Source organism: Triturus cristatus, chromosome 4_1, assembly GCF_964204655.1.
Source record: "Triturus cristatus chromosome 4_1, aTriCri1.1, whole genome shotgun sequence".
Classification (NCBI taxonomy): domain Eukaryota; kingdom Metazoa; phylum Chordata; class Amphibia; order Caudata; family Salamandridae; genus Triturus; species Triturus cristatus.
The window spans coordinates 1,150,982,499-1,151,004,620 of NC_140585.1; the positions used below are offsets into that span (position 1 = coordinate 1,150,982,499).

Below are 22,122 nucleotides of genomic sequence, written 5' to 3' on the forward strand. Positions count from 1 at the left end.
GCCAGGTAGCAAATTAAAGAAATTCCCTGTTGAAGTGCTGGCACATGCTGTATGCCCTCAGAGAATCTCTTCACTTTAGTGTGCCGCCCCTTACAGACTGAGTAACTGGAAAATATTTCATGTTGTCGGCTTCAAGACATATTAAGTAAACCTGCACACTATGGGTATAAATAGTCAAGAATGAAGCACTTAAGTCGTTTCCCAGAGTCTCTTGGAAAATTTCTGATGAGGACCCTCAGCCACACTGTCAGGGCAGCAGTATATTTTGGTTCTCCGTTTATTAGTTAAGTGGGATGAATCATCATAGGGTCTCGGCCCCCCCGAGTGCCTTGTTCTAGAGGTGTTTATCATCCTCCACCAGGAGGGAGACTGTCTGGTGTGCAACAGTCATGAGTGGGAAAAGCATTGGAATAATAAAAAAATTACAAAATATCTTCTCTCCTGTGTAGTTTGTTTTAATTTTCACAGGGGAGGGATAAGGTTAAAAAAGTGGGCGGTGCTTGAATGGATAATTATAGGTCCAAAGCACCTGGTGAGTGAACAGTCAACATGCTTCATTCAGCCTGTGTCGCCCAAAAGGGTTAGATAGCTTTCTTCCGGACCAAAGGATCCATCCATCTCAAATGTTGAGTGGCTGTGTATGTGCTATGTAAGGTGAGTGGATTTGCTCACCCTATTAGGGCAACAGGTTGTATTTAATGCCTCCTATGTACATGTGGTATTTGCCCTAATTTAGTCTATTGCTGGGATCTATGCTGGTGTTTCACCTCATCTGAGGCATCAAGCGTAAGTGACATCGGAATGCGATAAATGCCATAGGTTGAAGATTTCACTTCACACCTAGGGTCAAATCATCTATTTGCTCAACATATTGCTGCTTACATGACGAAAATGGAGTGATCCATTCACAGATGAATGTAATACCACCACTGTCTTTTTTAAAGTGGCAACAACTTACCTAAAAATCAAAAATTGGTGTGTTTGAGCATAGACAGCATCCATCGCTTTGAAACAACATAAAAATATGCACCGATATATTAGGTGGGTGAGCTCTCACAGAGATGCTCATGCTAAACTGAGATACGGCAATGGAATATGGGTGCAAGAAGCTTACGCTACCAATTCATTAAATGCTTGAAGAGATTGGCATCTCTTCAACAACCCTCAACATTTGAGACGGCTGGATCCTTTGGTGCTGAAGAAAGCATCCTGACCCTTTTGGGCGACACAAGCTGAAACATGTCGACTGACCACTCACCAGGTGCTTTGAACCTATAATTATCCAACTAAGGAATGCTCACTTTTTTAACCTTATCCCTGCCCTGTGAAAATAAAAACAAACTACACAGAAAAGGAACATGCCGCCATACTAGGATCTCTAACCGTACGACTACCGACTATTGCAATGCAAGTGAAACACACTATATTCCATTAAACTTTCGAGACTTGTTCCATTTTTTAAGAACAAACAGACTTGACTCAAGCCCTGATGAAGTTCCCCTTGAGGGAATGAAACGCGTTGGCTGACCATCCTTTTATCAACTTTAAACCTATTTTGAAATAAAGAGGATATCAAAACATAACATTGAGGCTCATTGGACTATTTTATCTGTGCACCCCCTTTTTTCATTTTTTCATACAGAAGAGAAGATATTTTTAATAATAAATTATTATTCCAACACTCTTCCCACTCACGACAGCCGCACACCAGACAGTTTCCCTCCTGTCGGAGGAGGATGAACACCTGGAGAACGGGATACTCAAGTGCTAGGACCCTAAGAGGATTCATCCTACTTAACCAATAAGCGGAGAACCAAAATATAATCACTGCCATGACAGTGTGGCTGAGGGTTCTCATCAGAACATTTCCAAGAGACTCTGGAAAACGACCTAAGTGATTCATTATTTTTGATTACTTAAGTACTGGCTGGGGAAGCTGACTAAATCTCTGCTTCTCTCTCCCTGTTTTTTTTAACACTATGGATATCAGCCAAATAACATTGCTTTGGTTCTAATAGACATATTGAGGGGAGAGTGTACATACCATAGGAAACATATGAACAAACAACAGACATCATGCGCAGAACACTGCCATAAATGTACAAAGACTCAGGTATGGCTGATGCTTACAAACCCTGCTCTGTATGCCACTTAATAACATACTAAAGCAGCAGATTAACAATCAAGCCTCCAAAAAAAACACGATAGGACTATGTTGGCCAGGGATATGCCAACTTCTCCCGAAGAATGTCTCTTGGCTCTGTTCTATAAAAGAGAGGCAAGAAATGTTATGCCACGAACTGCTATGGCAGTTTCCTGTAAAAATTGATTTTCCACTTAAAAATGGTGAAGGGTGTGTAAGTCCTCTTAGAAGGGGGGCAAAAGAAATGAACCCATTGTCTCATGAGCAGATCTTAGAGTGCGGTACCTCTTGAAATCATCATGTGACTCAGACGCCAAAAATTAAAATTGAAGTGGTATACAAAATATTTTGTCGAAAGCACAATTTAGAAGCAGAGGAGCAGACAGGCTGTGAGTTGACCAGAATGCAAATGGGTTTTAAAAACACTGCAGGGGGGGGCAGGGAACCAGCAAGTATACCTGCAGGAAACCCCCGTGCAACCACACCTAGTCAACAATGTAGGGTACTTCAAAGGGAGGAGGGGAAAAAAACGGAACACTACAATGTGTACAGGACATTTTAATTTGGTATAAGATAATGGACATTTTGGTGTAGTCTTCCAACTTGCCAGCAGAACAAAACTGCTTAAAGAGAACAATTAACACAAATGTTCTACTCGTGCATTAAATGGACATCAAAATCGCAAATGAAATGTAATATACAGATCCCTGGGTATGTTCACATTTAAGGTCTAAGAGATTGGTAAAATGAACAGTTCTAAAATGCCAGGGCTTTTGCTTTATGTGCACAAAGGCACCCTATGCATATCTCAATACCCCAAAATTGGGCGGTTATGAAATGCCTGTAATCGCGAGGTCAATCTGTGTTCGACTTCCAGGACGCTTTAGGCTGCTAAATATTCAAGAGGAAAATTCATTTATTCTACCTCAAACAATAAAACCAACTAAAAGCATTAGAAAGCACTTACACCAGTCGCTCATTGTCGCCTGCCTCCTCTGTAGTTTCTATGTACCAGACTCTTGATAAGGTGATGGACTCTCTCTCTCTCCCTCAAGCTTGGGCTGTCTGAAACGCTGCTCTCTGCTTCGCGGTGCTCTCGGCTAAACCTGTTCCAGATGACTTGACTAAACACAATTAATTTTGTAAAAATGCTTAATACACAACTATCATCTTAACTACATGTTAGCTAAAGTACATATGCAGACAAACAGAATTGCTGCTGGTGAGTCTTTTGAAAAATGTGATGCTCTGTTGACTAGTTTAAGAGAGACTATGGATTTGGAAGTCTCTGTGAAACTGCTCAGAGATCACTTTCCTCCAAAGACAACAAAGCAGCGCCAATATGCATGTAACTGTGGGTACTGTAACCTATCTGCACTTAAAACATCTTGGAGAGTCATATAATCAGTAAATTAGAGCAGTTTAATGTCTATAAAATGTTCATGCGAGTGGCCCATTTTGGCTACAGAAGTCTTACTTATTTGTCAAGAGCTACTACTTAACATGAAATTTATATGTTCAAAGTTAAGCATGATGGATGCTTTTTCTATGTAGGAGTTGTAACACACTTGTGCTGGGAACGCCTCTTTGGGAGAAGGAATAGTACACACATTTGGCTCTGTGCTTCCAGCACAATATGTACTCTAAGATAACGGTCAAGTTATACCGGCCTGTAACTGAGTGATACTTCTTGTACTTTATCAGAGTGGTTCTCAATCTACATTGATCTGCGACTCATATACAAAACTTTTCAAGTACCCACGATAAAGGTAAATAAATGCAAGCAAAAATCTATGCAGTTTTCATGCATTGTGTCTTTTTCTGGAACGCTTATGCAAACACGAGTGGGCCAGAAAAACACACAAGCTGTTCGAACACATCAAGCTGCTCTGGGTAGGGCAATGGGGTTCAAAAAGTTGCAGTTTTTGTTTGGACAGAACTTGAATTTGGCTTGGATTTACTGATTTGCCCTTTTACGTCGCTCTAGGCTATCGTTCACCATCTCTCTCCAGAGTACTAGTAAACATGCAAGCAAGATGGGATTTCGTGTTTGGCAACTATATTCAAGAACCAATGCCCTAAGGCACACACCCTGATGCATCTATTGTTCAAAAACAATACCTTAAGAAGTCTGTAATTGCTGCGATAACACTTTCTCGAAGGATGTAAAACCAACAATAGGTTATTGAAGCCATCAATACAATATGCTATGTTCAAAGACATAGCATAATGGTACTTTCTTATGTATAGCATGTATAAAAAGTATCTATAAGTCTCTAATCTTTCCTCATATTCACTCCCTCAAATTAATCTTAAATGTTTATTGTTTAAAATTATTTTTCTCAATATTTTATTTCATTTGAACCAATCAGAAGCTATTCTTGTCCCCACCCCAGCTTCAGTTTCACTGTGTCTGTCCAATTAGGACGGTACAGATTGTATAATATGCTTGGCAAACAATACAAATGATTTCATAATGGATGCAGACCCTTCTGCTCTACAACATAACATTAGATTTGCATCCACTGTCTTTTTCATATAATTACAGAGTATTAAAGCCATCGCACATCTCTAAAAAATTCTTCAATTGCCCTGCATATGAGTTGGTCGGAGTTTTCTAACAATTGCACAAACCCGTTTACACAGGGGACAGAATTTCAAGTTTTGTCATAGCTGCCATACTCGGTAATGAATGTGTACGATAATACCCCACCTTGATTAGGTTTCAGCAGGTCAAATGTGCCCTAATATAACAGGAGTAACACCTAACATGCAGATGTAGTTGTGGTAAGCACCAAAATCTGCATGTTATTCCTAAAAACTAATATCTGCTACTTATCATACCCGATAAATTCTGAAGCACAATAAGCCTGGTTTCATCAGGTGTGTTAAATAGCACCCACTCTTCCGACTAACTCACAATCAGGGCCTTGTATTATATAACACTACAACAAATGTATCTTGCATGCCTACTTGAACCCCACTGTGCACCACAACCAAACCGGATGTTATTTGAGGCACTGAAGTTTATTCTATTGAAGATGTGATAGCAGAGAGCATCTCCCATAATTGGAAACCTACTCCACACATTCACATCATTTTTACGCCCAACATAGCTTTCTTGAACAGCGCACATGAAATGTCAACTCTTGTCATTGTGGAGGGGCCATCGAATATACACCAACAGCATGAATCTACTCATGTTTCAAATTCAAAGGGGAACCCTCAAATTGATTGGCCTCTTGCTCTGGGTGCACAGTAAGGTAAACATTTTACAGCTAAGTACGACAGTCAAAAGCACCACACATCATTCATCGTTTTGTAGTAACGACGTTTACTAAGTTGGGCTATCCTATCCCAAAGAATGAAGCTCTTGCTGGTCTAGCAACATTCCGGAACCTGGCACTCCAAAGTGAACAGTCTCCGAAGCTGTTGAACAGAGATAGTGATTCTTCTGTGGAGTGATATTGACACAATCGTAAAACGATGCTGGTTAGGCTACATGTCACAATGGCATAGTACTGCTTTGCTGTACATGCAAACCAATGCAGGTATACAAAAACAACGCACAAGAAACAGCTGGTTTTGATGTTGGAACTGTAAATTTAGAGTTGGACAACCAGCCCAGTGAAGTGGAATGGGGTGAGGAAACAATATTTCTTAAATGCCAGTAGCCAAGTGTTTTTGAATCAGTCAAGTATTTCAATTGTGCAAAAATGAAGGATCCAGTCTTAAGAAACCATTCCACTGTCTCTACTAATCATTGACCTACTAAACAGTATGACCAATTGCGCAGTAACAGAAAGAGGATTTTCTGCTTACATGATTAGCTAGTTGTCAACAGAATTTAAAGCACGAGTGGCAAATGCTTTCTAGCTACAGTCATCACAACATGAAAGCAATCTCATCCACAAACTTTAATCAGTCAAGTGTTCAGTGAAGTATAATTTTCTGGGACAGATGACATTTTTGCTTTGCAGACTGGGGGTTATATTTAAATATACAAAGCAAGTGAAAGTAGCTTGCTTCTAAAATACCAATTAAGTAATACCAATATTAAATGGTAAAAGTGCTGTCATATTTCATGGGCATCCAAGGTGGAAGGCCGACAGAGAATGGTTCCTTGGAGGATTGGATACTGCTTCATAATACAACCAAACTGAAATATTAGGCCTTCTGAGACAAGGCCCACAAACGCATTTGGCGTTTCACCTCATCAGAGGCATCAATCATAAGTGACAACTTTGGAATGCGATAAAAGCTATAAATTGAAGATTTCACTTCACACCTGGAGTCAAATCATGTATTTACTCAACGTGTTGCTGCTTACATGACCAAAATGGAGAGATTCATTCACAGCTGAAGGTGATACAACCAATGTCTTTTTAAATTGGCAACAACTCACTTAGGTGCCAAAAATGGATGTGTTCAAGCATAGACAGCATCCTTCACTTTGAAACAACATAAAAAATATGCACTGATATATTAGGAGGGCGAGCTCTCACTGAGACCGCGATGGAACTTCGGTTCAAGAAGCTTACGTTACCAATTAATTAAATACATGAAGAGATTGGCATCTCTTCAACAACCCTTCAAGGCACCCTCCAATGTCTGCAAAGAACTCACCACTTTCGAGCTCGCTGCCCTTCTTGGTGGGTGCTGCGTTGCCCATGCTTCCACCAGGCACTCCTGTGCTGTCTTCCTCACGGGAACCCAGCGGGCTCCTCACAGTGGTTAGCGCAGCGATCCTCCACCTCCTCCTCAGAAGGCCCCAGCAACCTATCCCCAGGGCCCCAGCAGGCTCTTCCCGTAGATACAAAAACCTCCTCTTCAGGTGGACTTCAGCCAACAGGAATCCAAGCTTTGCCCACGACGGTCTTTCAAATATCCCTCAGCGGTCTACTCTCAGGAGGACACCAAAAACCTAGCCGCCCCTTTCAGCCAATAGTTTAAAGTTCCCAAGGTCCCCTTAACAACTTATACTTACTATGAGCCATTGAAACCTGCGGCTGCTTCCAATATAGCCTTCGGGCCCCCTGGTGGCTTTAGGGCACCTCACGGAAATCTACTCGTCGGCGGTCCTGACCTATTTCTTGACAGACTTGAGTACGACACGCTTACTGAGAGCCTAGGTCACCTCCCTGACAGCCTATGCTAACCACTCTCTAGCAGCCTATGGTCCAACTCACTGACAACCTATTCCCTAACTCCCTGACAGCCTGGGATCCCAGTCCCTCGTAGCGAACGCCGATGTTGCCTCTCCCTAGCAGTCCAGACCCTCCACAGTCTTGACAGCCGAATCCTAACAGACTGCAGCCTTCACGGAGCCCAGTGCCTACTTCTAGGCCTACGGGGCCCTCAGCAGCCTGTACAGTATCCTGTGACGCTAGATGTCCTACACCCTCTCTGGGGGATGCACCCTCTCTCCAGGGGCCCAGGATTCTACTGTCCCTCTTGGAGGCCCCTCCCTGATGCCCGTCTTCCCTGCCCCTTCCACAGCGACCTCGTGGCCCCTCCCTGCCCCCCCTGCTATCTGCCAGCCTCTGGGGAGGCTGAGGCCCGCAGCTGGAGTCGCCCGTGTCGCGATACCCAGTCCCCCACCGGCGACAATCACCCTCCTCGCTCTCCTAGGGCGCGATCCAGCGCCGGACTGACTGACGTGCGGCGCGCGAGCCCGAGCCTAGCCGCGTGACGTCACGGCCTAGCACGAGCTTGAGACCAGCTCTGCTTTCCGCTACAGAGAAACAACTGCCAGAGCGCGCGCGGAAACGAGAAAACCGTGCAAACTGAAAAAGGACTATGTTTTACCATACACTGTCAGAACACCTGCGGCCATATTAAAACAACTGGACAGGAAGAATGAATACTCGAGTAGTCCCAGGTAACGACGACTTAAGTAGGAAACGGTATAACCGATGTGAAAGATGACAAATTCACCGCATGAATCTCTTTCGTCATCGAAACGTATCACCCCCTCAATTATTTTTCAAGCCCTAATTAACATAGATATACAGTTTGTAAGCGTGCACCATACCTACAAAAACCACTTAAAATTATAAAAGCACTTCATAACTGAGACAGCACAGTGAAAATAACTCAAAATTTGATTAAGTTCTACCTTCTATTAATTTTCTCTGTCGTGCGCTGCCTACATTATCACCATGTAAAGATGGCAGTTGCTGTAAACACTTCAGTTCAAGGTGAGCTGGTATGCTGTGACTCCATTCATTCTTTCAATTGTGTGACAGTACTGGTGGCTCAGATAATGCTTGACTTTTTTGATTGAAATGAAAAAATTCCTAGCTAGCAAGAAGGAAAGTTTCAATTCTATTAATGGACACTGAGGCGAGGGTTATGCATTTGTTTCTTCACTTTATTAATTAGCAGTCACCTTCAACAAACCTCTTTAATACAAAAAGTAAAAATAGCAAGAACTATAACACCCCCCTCCCCCCCAACAACCATTGGGGGCGTGAGTGTCCATAACAACAGTCCTCCAATCACAATACTTTGCCATGTCTATATATTGTTGTATCTTCCCTCCTATCTCTGTTAGCACTGCAGCCCTATGCTGCAGTGCCTTACCTAAGTGTTCCATTCCGGGCCTCTCTTTGTAGAATGTTGGGTTGTTGCCTGGTTGCCTTGTGGCTGGGTTCTCTGGATTCAAATGGTTTGGAGAGCAGTTGGAGTTAGACGTGTAACCACCCTGCTCTCCTGTCTGCTGTGTAGCTGTTCTAGAATAAATCCTGACTGAACCACTGCAGCGTCTACGGAGTCATTTACTAAAATTTGTGGCGACGATCCTGAGCTACACAGTCACACGCTGGACCTTGCGTACATCTCTTCTCATCGTTCGTATCGAATCAACTCAACGCCTCCTCATCCGGCGGTAAGACTGTTCTCATTTATTTCTACCCACTGGATTTAACCTCACTGCACGGATCTCTTCTCACCATCTATTCAAGCCCACCCGCTTCAACAGTAAATCATATTATGACTTACTTTGCGGTCTTGCTTATCATCCTTATCGTCATCTGTTGTGGCTTTTAAGGATGTGTCCACAGTGCGCGCTGTTCCGACTTCCAGTATCGCGCACGCGCATACGTTGAGCTTCAACGTCTTTGCATATCACATGCTCGTGCAATAGTATGCCTCAATTTGCCTTACTTGCCTGACTTTGCACACATCACGCTATGCTGGAATTCACCCCACGTCACAGTCCGGCCAAATACATAGCAACCACACAAGCGCTTGTCTAGCAACATTTCTCTACACTCTTTGCTATTGCCCATCGCGACAATCGGCACGTCTGTTCATGCCACGCTGGATTTCACCCTACATCACAGTCCGGCCAAGTACCTAGCAACCACACAAGCCGTTGTCTAGCAACGTTTCTCTACACTCTTTGCTATTGCTCATCGCGACGATCCGCAAGTCTGTTTTCAGCGCTGCTACACATTTTCACCAGTGGGTCATGCGACGGTGATCCACACACCCTTTCGACTTTTACAAGCAAATTCTTTTGAACTTTCTGCTTACATCCTGGTATAACCAACTTCTCACGGTGATTCAAACAACCTATCAAAGATCATTGTTTTTTTGTGTGTGCGATCAATGCTACAGTGTTGTGCATACTATTTACTTATATCTACATGCACATAAAACATTTCTTTTTCACTAGATCTGTTCTTCATATTTCTTCTTTTTTTTTTCTTTTCTTTACTTTTCTTTCTTTGCCCTTGTCTTTACATCCTGTTTTCTCCCTCTCTGTATAACCATGCAGTCTGTAACTCCACCTCTTCTTTTCTTGAATCTCCAGGAGAACCTCCTGTTAGAGGGGAGATTTGGTTTGATGCCTTCCAGACGTACCTAGGAGCCATCGGTGCCCCAAGGTTTAGCAGTGAATGCAAGAAATGCCTCCTTCTCCATTCACTGGGATTTGAAGGTCGATCAATTTTCAAGCATCTCCCTGAAATCACTCATTTTCCTGGTGATGACGTTGATGACTTTCAGGACATGATATCCAAACTCAAAACAAGATTCAACAAACAACCTAGCTTGATGGTTCTCCATTACAAATTTTTCAAGAGACACCAGTCTGAAAACGAAGACGTGGACTCCTACATTTCTAACCTACGCAGACTTGCTTCTGTGTGTCAGTTTGATGTCTTCACAGACCAATTGATCCGCAATCAATTTGTGTGCCATTGTAGGGACAAACAGATTTGCCAAAAGCTTCTCTCGCTTGCCAACCCCTCTCTTGAGGAAACGATTAAAATAGCTATTAGCATCGAGACATCGCAAGTGTCATTGAAAGAACTTGAAGAAAAATCAGTGGATTCCGTTGATGCCATCATCAGCAACGCTAAAGAGAAACAAAACGACTCAAAGCATACTTCACCTAGAAATAACACACTGAAGAACTCAAATGCTGGAAGAAGCGTGTCTGAATTTCACAACACCAAACAGATGTGTTATCGGTGTGGCAATCCTCCCCATCTAAAGGGAGCAAAGTGTCCTGGAGCTAATGTAATCTGTAGTTATTGTAAAAAAGTAGGGCACTTTGTAAAGGTTTACCTAAAAAAAAATACAACCAAAAAAGGACTGTTGCATGTGTATTAGAACCAGATCAAGAATCGGATTCTGGGGTGATTTCTGTCATCACTGATTCCCACGAGTTTGTTTCTAATGTAAATGATCCATGCAAATGTGTTGACCCCATTGTTGAGATTGGTATAGGGGGAAAAACACTAAATCTCCTAGTTGACTCGAGTGCCAGAATCACGATGTTAACACACAAGTTATTCTGCGAGACATGGGGAAACAGATCACTCCAACGTCCTGATCACTCGCCTGTCTCCTATGAAGGACGAAAGATTGACCTTCTTGGTTTCTTTGAAGATGTACTTGTTTTCAAGGATAGGACAATCAGTGGCAAAAATTATGTTGCTGTAAAAGGTTTGAACATCCTGGGGTGGTACCATCAAGGATTATTTGGGATGGTCCTCAAACCTGGTACATCAGAACAAGTCCATGTAGTCTCTGAGGATCAACATCTTTACAAATGGAAGGAACGTTTTCCATCTGTTTTTGGAGGGGGTCTAGTAACCGTCCGAGGTTTCAAGCCTAAAATTGTTGTTAAAGATGGGGCCCATCACATTAAACATAAATTGAGGGGTGTACCTTTCAGTGTGAGGGACGACCTCGAGAGAGAACTCAAGTCCTTGTGCAACCAAGGGGTCATCGAACCTAAAGAGTCGTCACTCTGGCTGTCACCCTTGATCGTTACGCGCAAAAAATGTGGTAAATTGCGTGTCTGCGTGGACTTGAGGTCTCTCAACAGGGAGATCTGAGTCGACATTCACCCGCTGCCAAAAATGTATGATCTGTTTGCCAGTGTTAGACGGCCCCGTTACTTCTCAAAGCTGGACCTAGCCAGCGCATATCATCAAATTGTGTTGGATACTTCTTCGCGTCCCCTTACAGCATTCGTGTCACCCTTTGGGACATTTCAGTTAAAAAACGAATGTCCTTCGGACTTGCCTCCGCGGCTTCCGTTTTTCAACGAGTCATGCAAAATATGTTAGGTGGGATTGAGGGAGTACTTGTCTTCCAAGACAATGTGTTAATCCACTCCAAAGATATCCCGACTCATAATTCACTACTTGAAAGGGTTCTTGATATCTTCAAGAATCATGGCATGGTTGGGAAGGCCGAAAAATGCGAGTTCCTTAGCGATTAAATCGAATATTTAGGCCATCTGATCTCTGGTGAGGGGATCAGACCTAGGAAAGGTCTGTTAGATGCCATCACCCATGCTCCCGCTCCTTCTGACAAGACGGGGTCAAGTCTTTGCTTGGTCTATTAGAGTACTATTCAAAGTTTGTTCCGAATTATGCCACTCTTGTACGACCTATTAGTTCCCTCCTTAGTAAGGGAGTAGTGTTTGCATGGTCTGATGAATGTGAGACTGCTTTGCGGAGTGTTAAAGATTCCCTCACTAATAGCAGTGCGCTCAAGCCTTTTGACCCAGATTTACCCTCCTGCATTGCAGTTGACGCAAGTCAAGTGGGGTTAGGGGCTGTGCTAACCCAGAATGCCTGAAGTGGAGAAAATACTGTCGCTTTTGCCTCAAGAGTCCTGAGGAATGGGGAGCTTCAGTACTCGGTCATCAAGAAGGAACTTTTGTCTTGCTTGTGGGCCATCGAAAAGTTCCATCCCTATATCTGGGGCAGGCGTTTCTTGTTGAGGACCGAGCCAAAGCCTCTTATTAGTATACTTGGTGTTAACACTGGTAAGTCTTGTTCCCCTAGAATCCTCCATATGGCATCTCATCTCATGCAATTCCAGTTCGATGTCATTCACGTCTCTGGGGGTAGAAATCTCAGAGCGGATTATCTGTCCCGTTTTCCCATGAATGATAACAAAAAAGAGTCTGATTTTGATGATGTTGGGGAGGAAGACTGATGATTGTTTTGTGGCCTCTCTTGACTTGGCTGAGCATGGTCTCCGCACTGAAAACAGTTGGGTGAAGGCCCTTACCGATGATGATGTCTTGCAGCGGTTGTGTGAGTTTGTCAGATCGGGATGGCCCAGAGAACGCGTTCTTCCCCAGTGCCTACAACCCTTCTGGAAGGTGGAATCCGAGATTTCTTTGGAGGGTGGTGTTTTATTACGTGATGACAAACTTATTCCCCCACAGAGCCTCAGGAAAGATATTATTACAAAAGCACACAAGGGTCGCTTAGGGTCCACGCTTACCAAGCGACGTGTCCGTGAGTGCTTTTAGTGGCCCTCCATGGACTGTGATGTTAATTAATTTGTTGATTTGTGTTCTATTTGCCGATCAGCTGACAAAGGGTTGAAGGTAGTCACCCCACCCCTTCTTCCGATTGAATGTCCCTCTGGACCCAGGTCCAAGGTGGGGTTAGACATCATGGGCCCTCTGGAAATTTTACCTGGAGGTTGTCACTTTATCTTAGTGCTTATTGATTATGCCTCAAAATGGCCTGAAGTAAAACTAGTTAAAGAAGTCTCCACTGTCAACATGTCAATTATTTCTTTTCTAAAAGATGTTTGTATGAGGGAGGGGTTCCCTGATACCATGGTGACGGATAATGGTACCCAATTTACCAGTGCTAATTTTGAATCTTTCCTGCAGTCATGCAACATTAGACACGTCAAGAGCTCTCTTTACCACCCCCAGTCCATTGGGCTTGTTCTGCGAATTAACTGCATTAGGTGGGCCAAAGCTCGTAATTGTGATATCCCCAATTTCCTTAATAGCATGCACTCCACAACCAAAGTGTCGCCCTTTGAGCTGTTAAAGGGAAGGAGAGCAAACACTAGTTTTAAACCTGCCTGGATGAACAAATGGATCAAATCCGTTCCAGATGTTGACAGCCTTATGGAATTGGCTAGAGGAAATGTCTCTAGCTCTCAATCCAAGCAAAAGTTTTGGTTCGACAACAGGAAAGCTGTCAAGACTGTTCCTGTTGTCGAAGGGAATCTGGTACATGTGAAATCTCCTTCACCTGTAAAGAAGGGTGCAAGCAAGTTTGGTCCCACCATTTCCGTCACCAGGGTAGGAAGGAATGCTGTACAAGTTGAAGGAGGAAAGTGGTGGAATGTTAGAAAAATTGTAAAAGTTAGGAATGTTGTTCCATCCTCCTCAGCTATACTTCATTGTCCCGAGGTTGCCGGACCCTCCGGGGTTTCCCTTAGAAGGAGCACTAGATCAAGAATTGATCCTAACAGGTACTGTCTTTAAACTGTTTCATTTTTACAGGTCTTCTCATGTTTCTCCCGTTTTTGATGTTCCTTTTGATTTCCATGTTGTGTTTTTTTGTTTTCTTTTTCTTTTGTTTTATTGAGAAAGGAGGATAGGTTCTATCTTCCCTCCTATCTCTGTTAGCACTGCAGCCTTATGCTGCAGAGCCTTACCAGAGTGTTCCATTCCAGGGCTCTCTTTGTAGAATGTTGGGTTGTTTCCTAGTTGCCTTGTTTCTAGGTTCTCTGGATTCAAATGATTTGGAGAGCAGTTGGAGTTAGACGTGTAACCATCCTGCTCTCCTGTCTGCTGTGTAGCTGTTGTAGAATAAATCCTGACTGAACCACTGCAGCGCCTATGGACTCATTTACTACATATATGTACCTTCCTGTTCCTCTTTCTTCACTGCTTGTCAGTTTAGTCACTCACTTTTCCTTCACTAACGGTTATTGACGTAAATTGTATTGCTGCAGATTGTTTTCATATTACTGCTTGATATATTGTGCTTCAGCGCAGTAGGTATTTCTGCCCAAGCACTTAGTTTGTCTGCTCGCAGGTCCCTAGATGGCCCTGCTCGCTCTGGCAACAGGCCTGTCGGGCACACTGCAGCCTGTCAGGGAAGCCTGGGGCGCTCCCGTAGACTTATGTCACATTTAAGGGAGTTCCCTGGTAAGGTTTTTCCGTGTGAATTCCCAGGGCCTCCCTCAAACCCTCGCTTGAAGCAGCACGATCGCGGTACGATTCACCTCCTCACAAACAGGTCCTAGCTCACGTGAGGCGAATGTTTAGATTTTACTTTTGACCCTGATGCCTTTGACAGTTCCATCAGAGCTAAGCCTATTGTTTTAATTGGAGATTCATGACAGACGCGCTGGTTTTTGGCGTTCAGGTTTGTTTATTAACACTTATTTGCCCACTTTGTATGTGCAGGGACAAGTGATATTTTGGCTGCCACTTTACATTGTGGTACAGGAGATTTTTTTTTGTAGTTTGATAAACTGCAAAATTGACCAAAGGTATTGGAGTACTTTACATGAGCATCAGTTACCTTATGCAAGGTTGCATACATTTTTTGTAGACACATGGAAATTAAGTGATTTGCCCAGAATCAGAGGGTGTTGGCTGATGCCGAAACTCAAACCTGTTTCCCCATTTCCAAAGTCAGCAGCTCTGCCCATAATGCCACATCCTCTCCTTTCCTGGGTAACAAGGTTGTGCTTGGATGGTGGAGACAATTAGCACAGTCCAATTTGGTGGCCGGGTGTGCACGCCTGCTCGCCCGTATTTTTTGCACGCCTTTGGCTACACTGCGGCTTTAGAATTCAGGCAGCACACAGCAGTTGCCCTTCGTCCATCTCAGCAAGTGTGTTTTAGGACAATTGCTCCCCGCTGACTCCCTAACTTAGGTGGACGCTTGGATTTGTAATAATAAATGAGCGGGCTTGATCCCAGGAGTTTAAGGCCTTCTCCCTCCATGTGTTAACTTGTTATATATTTTATGTGGGCCTGTTTGTTGGGGTGGCTTTCCCATATATCCTTTGGGTTGGACATCAGTTATGGCAGAATATCAGCTCTTTGACTAAGGGGATTATTGGGAATACTATGAAGATCCCTCACAAACCTTATCAAAGCACTAGACCACTTTTCTCCATGAATCCATGAACAGGGTTCTCGTAATGGCATTGAGACCTTTCCCAAGACCTCTTAAGGGGTATGCTCAGCAGCAGGAGGGGGCAGAATCTACACCCCATTCTTTGAATTGAGGAATTCCGATGGCAGCAGACCTGCCAGAGTTAAAGCACAAGCTACTGAATGGCCTCTACTTGGGCTCTGGAAAGACTGTCTAATACTTACTGTATGGATCATGAGTATGGTGCTCCTAAATGCCCATGTCCTTGAAAACTCGACCCCAAAGTACAATAGATGATGCCGATGAGCTCAGGTGTTCCTCTGACTAGGACTCTTCACGGGAGAGCACTCTGCAAGAACAGGCATGGGGAAGGCCAAAAGCCACGATTCCCCAGTGTGGTGATCAGGTGAAAATACTGTATTTCACTACAGATGAGATAGTCCATGCCATTTTTTCAGACAGGATTCCTCAGCCACAGGTGTCCAACGATGTCTAATCAGCCCTTATCCTCCTGGACCTCTCCGCCGCCTTCGACACAGTCTGCCACCGCACACTACGGGCACGCCTCCATGCCGTAGGGATCGGAGACAAAGCCCTGGAATGGACCACCTCCTTCCTCTCCGGCAGAACCCAGAGCGTCCGCTTCCCCCATTCCGATCCAAAGCCTCCGAGATCATCTGTGGCGTACCCCAGGGTTCCACCCTCAGCCCGACACTGTTCAACATTTACATGGCCCCGCTCGCACACGTCGCCCGACAGCACGACCTCAACATAATCTCCTACGCCGACGACACTCAACTGATCCTCTCCCTCACCAAGGACCCCATCACCGCCAAAGCCAACCTCAACGAAGGAATGAAGGCAGTCGCCGATTGGATGAAGACCGGCCGACTGAAGCTGAACTCGGACAAAACGGAGGTCCTCATCCTCGGCTCCAACCTTCAGCCTGGGACGACTCCTGGTGGCCTACGGCACTGGGGACAGCCCCGACACCCACTGACCACGCACGCAACCTGGGAATCATTCTCGACTCAACGCTCTCCATGACCAAGCAAGTCAACGCCATCTCTTCCTCCTGCTTCAACACCCTCCGCATGCTCTGCAAGATCTACAGGTGGATCCCGACAGATACAAGAAGAACAGTCACCCAGGTCCTCGTCAGCAGCAGACTCTACTACGGAAACGCCCTCTACGCGGGAGCCCCGACCAAGCTCATCAAACGGCTGCAACGCATCCAAAACGCCTCGGCACGACTGATCCTCGACGTACCACACCACAGCCACATCACCCCCCACCTGAGATACCTGCACAGGCTGCCTGTCAACAAGAGGATCACCTTCAAGCTCCTCACCCACGCACACAAGGCACTCCACAAGACCGCCCCGCCTACCTCAACAAACGACTTTCCTTCTACATCCCCAACCGCCAGCTCCGCTCCGCCGACCTCGCACTCGCCACCATCCCGCGGATCCGAAGAACAACCACCGGTGGGAGTTCCTTCTCCCACCTCACCGCCAAGACCTGGAACACCCTCCCACTGAACCTACGACAGACCCAAGACCTGCTGACCTTCAGGAGGCTACTCAAGACCTGGCTGTTCGATCAGTAGGCCCCCCCCCCCCAGCGCCGTGAGACCCTCACGGGTATGTAGTGCGCTCTAAAAATGTTGTTTGATGATGATGACAAAGAAAGGGATTTAAAAGAAAGTTTGGCCCCGCATACATGCTGAATGTCCACAGCTAGTTTTTAGGTACAGTGGCAGATAGCCTGAAATTGACCCCATCATGGTCATGGTTATGTGGAAGTTCTCAATGGATTCCAAAAACGGGATTGACCTTGCTTGAAGTAACTATCAAAACAAACCTTTGGATATTTCTGGCTCTATTACGAAGATCCTAAAGATGTCTTATAAGTCCAAGAAGTCGGAGATTCTTGCCAATCCATACCTTTTGGTAGGATGGGCCCAGCGGGCAGTATGCGAGTTGGGTAATGCTAACTGCGCACTGTTAACGGAGAGACATTGATCCATACTTATGCACATTTATCCTAAATTTATGGATCTGGCCTCAGCTGAGGCAAGTCCTATAGCAGAGGGTTGCTCTGTGGGGACCCCTTTGTTAAGGACCATGGTTGATTTTTTTTACCACCCTGTACAATACTCTACTCACATTAAAAAGGTTCTTCCAGCCTGGCCTTTTTGGAGGGGCCGGGTGATTCAGACAGTATTCACCAGGTCAAGGATTCTACCAGAGCCGATAGTGAGGCTTATCTTCCAGATAACAGAGAGGCTGGTTCAACAGCTTGAGAGGTGGTACCTTTATTTCCCTCTAGACCAAGAGGTGGTCATGGTCGATTTAGCTTTGGTTGCAATAGGGGCACCTCTGGATAAGTAACTCCAACCTTTGTAGGTTACCATTATTCCTGTATCCTGGGTGATCATAAAGGACAGAGTGAGACTCTTGTTGCACAATTGGAGTATGAGCAAACTCAATGTGTGAATTTTGGAAACCATTCAGGGTTACAGACTGGAGTTTCTATGGTACCCCCCTACAGCACTCCTCTCCTACATTTTTCCCAACAAAAGCATACCTTCATAGCCTCAGAAATTCAAGAACTAATGAGCAAAGAAGGCAAATTGTCTAATGCAGCCATATCCCAGAGCTTTTTAGTGGAAAAGAAGGTTTGTGGTTACAGAATATTTTGTAACCTGCACAAATTCAACACCTGGATCCTATACATGCACCTAAAAATGGAGGGCTTCCATCTTTATAGTGACGTTTGCTACAGAAGGGCTGGCTAGTGCATTTTGATCTCAAGGACAAGTATCAAATTTTTTTTTTATGATTATCGACCTCCACCGAGGTCTGTGATCAACATCTTAAAAGACATAATATATGATAAATACATCCCACCGTATAAAAGGACAGGGACAAGTACCTCTCAGTTCTGATCTTTCTGCCATATAAGTGCTTTTCGTCATTTACAGTAGCAAGGAAGTTGGTACAAGTTCAAAGTTCTCCCATTTGTTCTGCCCTCGGTCTGCTGGTGTTTTCTCATATCGATGAGACCTGTGGTGGAAACCCCCAGGATGAAGGGTGCGAGATTGATTGTCTATCTGGACACCCTGATTATTATGGACCAGGAGCAGTCATGATGCATCTGACCTGGGAAGTTCAACTTCTGCAGGTCCAATAGTTCATTATCAATGTTGCAGATTCATTATTGAGACCAACGCAATGCATACATTTTCTAGGTTTTCAGTCATCTCAACGCAAGACTCCTGTTGCCCATTCAGAAAGAGGAGTCCATCAAGAAGCAATTGAGGTTAGCATTGTCAAGTAAGACTGTGTCCTTGAGGGCCCTAACAAGGATATTGGGATTGTTAGCTTCCTCCATTCAGAGGACATTTCCTGGTTCATTGCATTACATGGCCCTTCAGAAGCTGTAATTACTCCATCTTCCGAAGGACCTCTCCTATGCAGATCAGATTTCTCTGTCAATCGATGCCCAAAACAAGCCGTCCCGATGGTTGGACCACATGGAGGAGTGGAACGAAAGAGCAATCTTTGGGTGCCTGCTAGAGACGTGATAGAGTCGGATGCCAGCAAGTGGAGCAAGGTGTGGCCCAATATCCACATGCAGTCGCTGTTCGGAGTCAGAATTACATCTGCATATCAATTGTCTGGAGCTCCTAGCAGTCCCTTTTGCCGTCAGAGTGCTTACCCCTGTGAGGACAAACTGTTGTATTCTCCTGCGGATGGACAACATATCACAACATATCCGCGGTTCAATATGTCTACAGGAGTGTCGGGTCAAGATCCTGTTTGTTGGTGGAAATAGCCAAGGAAGCTTGGCATTTCTATGTGCGACACCAGATATCAGTCATTGCGTAGTATATTTCTGTATATAGGAATGTCATCGCATATTAAAGCTCAAAGTTTCTGAAGGACAGTGGCGACATGAGTTTGTCACCACAGGTTTTCAGAACTCTAGACCAGTTTTGGAGTCCATGCTCGATGGGCCTTTTTGCGTCTCAACTTAATGCACAGATGTACAATTTCTTCAGTTGGAGGTTGGATTCACTGGCTCAAGCAACCAATGCCTTTCTCCAGGACTGGGCAGGGAATCTGCTTACGTGTTTCTCCCATTTGCGATGCTCCAGAGGGTGTTGTCTCAAGAGTGAAATCAGTGATTTCAGCCACCCCCCATGACCATCTTTTGTTTGATTGTGTTTTTAGCTCTGAGAACTTAATCACAGGTAATATTGGGGTATAAATAATTGATGAGATCTCTTTATTGTTTCAAGTTCACTTTGAAGCCTCCTGACATTATCCCATTGAAACCTCATTCACAGGATCTGCTAGGGTATACACATATTCCCATTTGGCAGTTGACGGGGGGAGGGTTTAGGGTAGTTGTGGAATGCTGTCTTGTTTTGAAGGAATTGTGCTCAATATCACAGTTGCCTACAGTTCATAGATTACTTTTCGAACTGCTGTACTATTCATGATATATGCTTGCACTGTTTATTATGTCCTAATGCACCAATAACAACATCTTTTTCTTTAAAGTGTGATGTCTGAGGACTGAGTTGATGGAAGTGCCTCTGGTTTGGAGAGCTCAACCTTGGTTCCTATTTCTGTTAGACCTGTCTTGATTTTCTGATGAAATTTCCAGCTTTCTTTGGATTTCTGACAGATCCGATTGGCCTTCAATATCCCTTAATGCTGTCAGCATAAGTCTCCCTTCTGGCCTGGAGGGTTTAAGGAACTACTGGAACATGTCTAGCATTTTGCAACAGGCTAATTTCGACATCCAGCAGTCTTTGTCAATCAATACCCATAAAATATATCCCTCAGCCTGAAGGAGATGGGTTGGTTGGTGCTACAAGGTTTGTGTGGATCCAATGGAAATTAGTTTGCAAATGGAGGTGAATTTCCTGTCACAATTGTTGGAGAACGCTCTGGCTTACAGGTCAGTAAATAATTTTCGTTTTGGGATTGCGGCTGAGCATTATCCTTTAGAAAGTAAAACAGTGGGTAAACACCCTCTGGTTTGTAAACTGATGGGGGTGTTATATTTGCTCACCCCCCCAAGACGGTGTCACACTGTCTTATAGGATGTTAATGTGGTTAAGTGATCTATTTAGAATATTGGCCCTATAATGAGAATTTATCCAGGAATCAGTTGTCAGCAAAATTGAGGGTATTATTATGTTTGATTTCGTGCAGGAGGGTATTTAATATCTGGGTGCTGGTATTAACAGATAGAGTATTTTCTCCGAATGGAGTATCCTTTACGATCTCACAGCATACTAAGACAAATTTATGCTGTGTTATCTTATCCTGCCTTACCTGTAAATCAAAAGAAGGGCTCCGGGTTTTATGTTTTTTTCACATTTCTTTCCATATTTATTCACAGCTATTGTTCGCTAATTTTATCTGTATTTATCTGCAATTATTTTAGGGTTTCTGAAAAATTAAGCTGAAACAGGTATATTTCCACATTTGTTTAATGGATAAATGCACATCCTTGCTTGAATGTCCAACAGTTTCAATTAAATGCACTCCCATAGATGACAAATCAATATGCTTATATGAAAACATGCACATTTTAGTGTCAACCTGGTGCTTATATACTGATTCTTAAGCCTATTACTAAAATGTCTTTTTTTAACCCACTTACCTGTCAATCCACACAGCTATTGACTTAGCAGTCGTGATTGATGGCATTTAGAATCATCCAAAAATCAACCTAATTTGCGTTTTTATTCTCATTTCAAAATAAATACAGACAGGGTAATAAATGGTGTTCTGCCTGTATTTATCTGTAAAAATCTGTAAAAATGAAAACACGAAGCCTTATTCATAAGCTGCGTTTTCCAATGTCTGAAGATTTATGAGGCATGCACCAAGGATCTTCAACATGATGCCACTGGGCCTTCAGACCAAGGATTCTTGATGCGGTTTGGAATTTCCATTGGATGATGTTTGCCGCAAGACTGTTGGCTGTTCTTTTGGTGTACTTGGTTGCGCTCTGACTTAAGGGACCATATGGGACCTGGTTGATTAATGTATACCCATGATGATGTTGAAAATGGTCACTGGAAATGTAGTTTTAGCTGGTGTAAAGTTTTCATTGGTTGCTGTGCTTTATTAAGTTAAAGATAGAGAAGAATAATTCGTGCCTGCCTGTCCTTAATATAATTGAAAAATCCTGGTGTGACAGCAAGAAATTTGTTTATTCACAGCAGCTAAGTAAAAACTACATTTCCAGTGAGACAGGAACAACATAACACATGATCAAAGTAAAATGACAATCCATAAACGAGTACATAAGGACATTCTTCTTAGCCACTAGTTCTCTTTCTTTGCTGCTTGCGGCCGCCGAGATCAGTGTTGTTCCTTTCTTACTTTAGAACTTTTACTGATAAATGCAGAATTGCAATCACTTGTGCACGCATATCTGTTGGCGGTATACTGGGAAATGCATACATGTCAACATTTGAAAACATGAAGGAGGGACATTAGAAAACAAAATGGGAATTTATTTTCCCCATTGACTTGTTTTGAAGGAAGG

General features: G+C 43.9%; 1 protein-coding gene across 2 annotated transcripts in view; it reads right to left on the bottom strand.

The window, feature by feature from the left end:
• The window catches only part of PRKACA (protein kinase cAMP-activated catalytic subunit alpha), a 902,215-nt gene extending 894,293 nt beyond the window's left edge, over positions 1-7,922 (bottom strand). Inside the window, exons 1-2 of one of the 2 annotated variants that reach the window (XM_085654294.1) lie at positions 6,770-7,734; positions 3,111-3,267 (exon numbers count right to left, since the gene is read on the bottom strand). In XM_085654294.1, the coding sequence (XP_085510420.1) occupies positions 3,111-3,123 (13 nt within the window). In that variant the 5' untranslated portion in view covers positions 3,124-3,267; positions 6,770-7,734. Of the gene's footprint in view, positions 1-3,110; positions 3,268-6,769 lie in introns of both variants that reach the window. The other variant, XM_085654293.1, reaches the window with a different exon arrangement.
• Between the last annotated feature and the right edge of the window lie 14,200 nt (positions 7,923-22,122).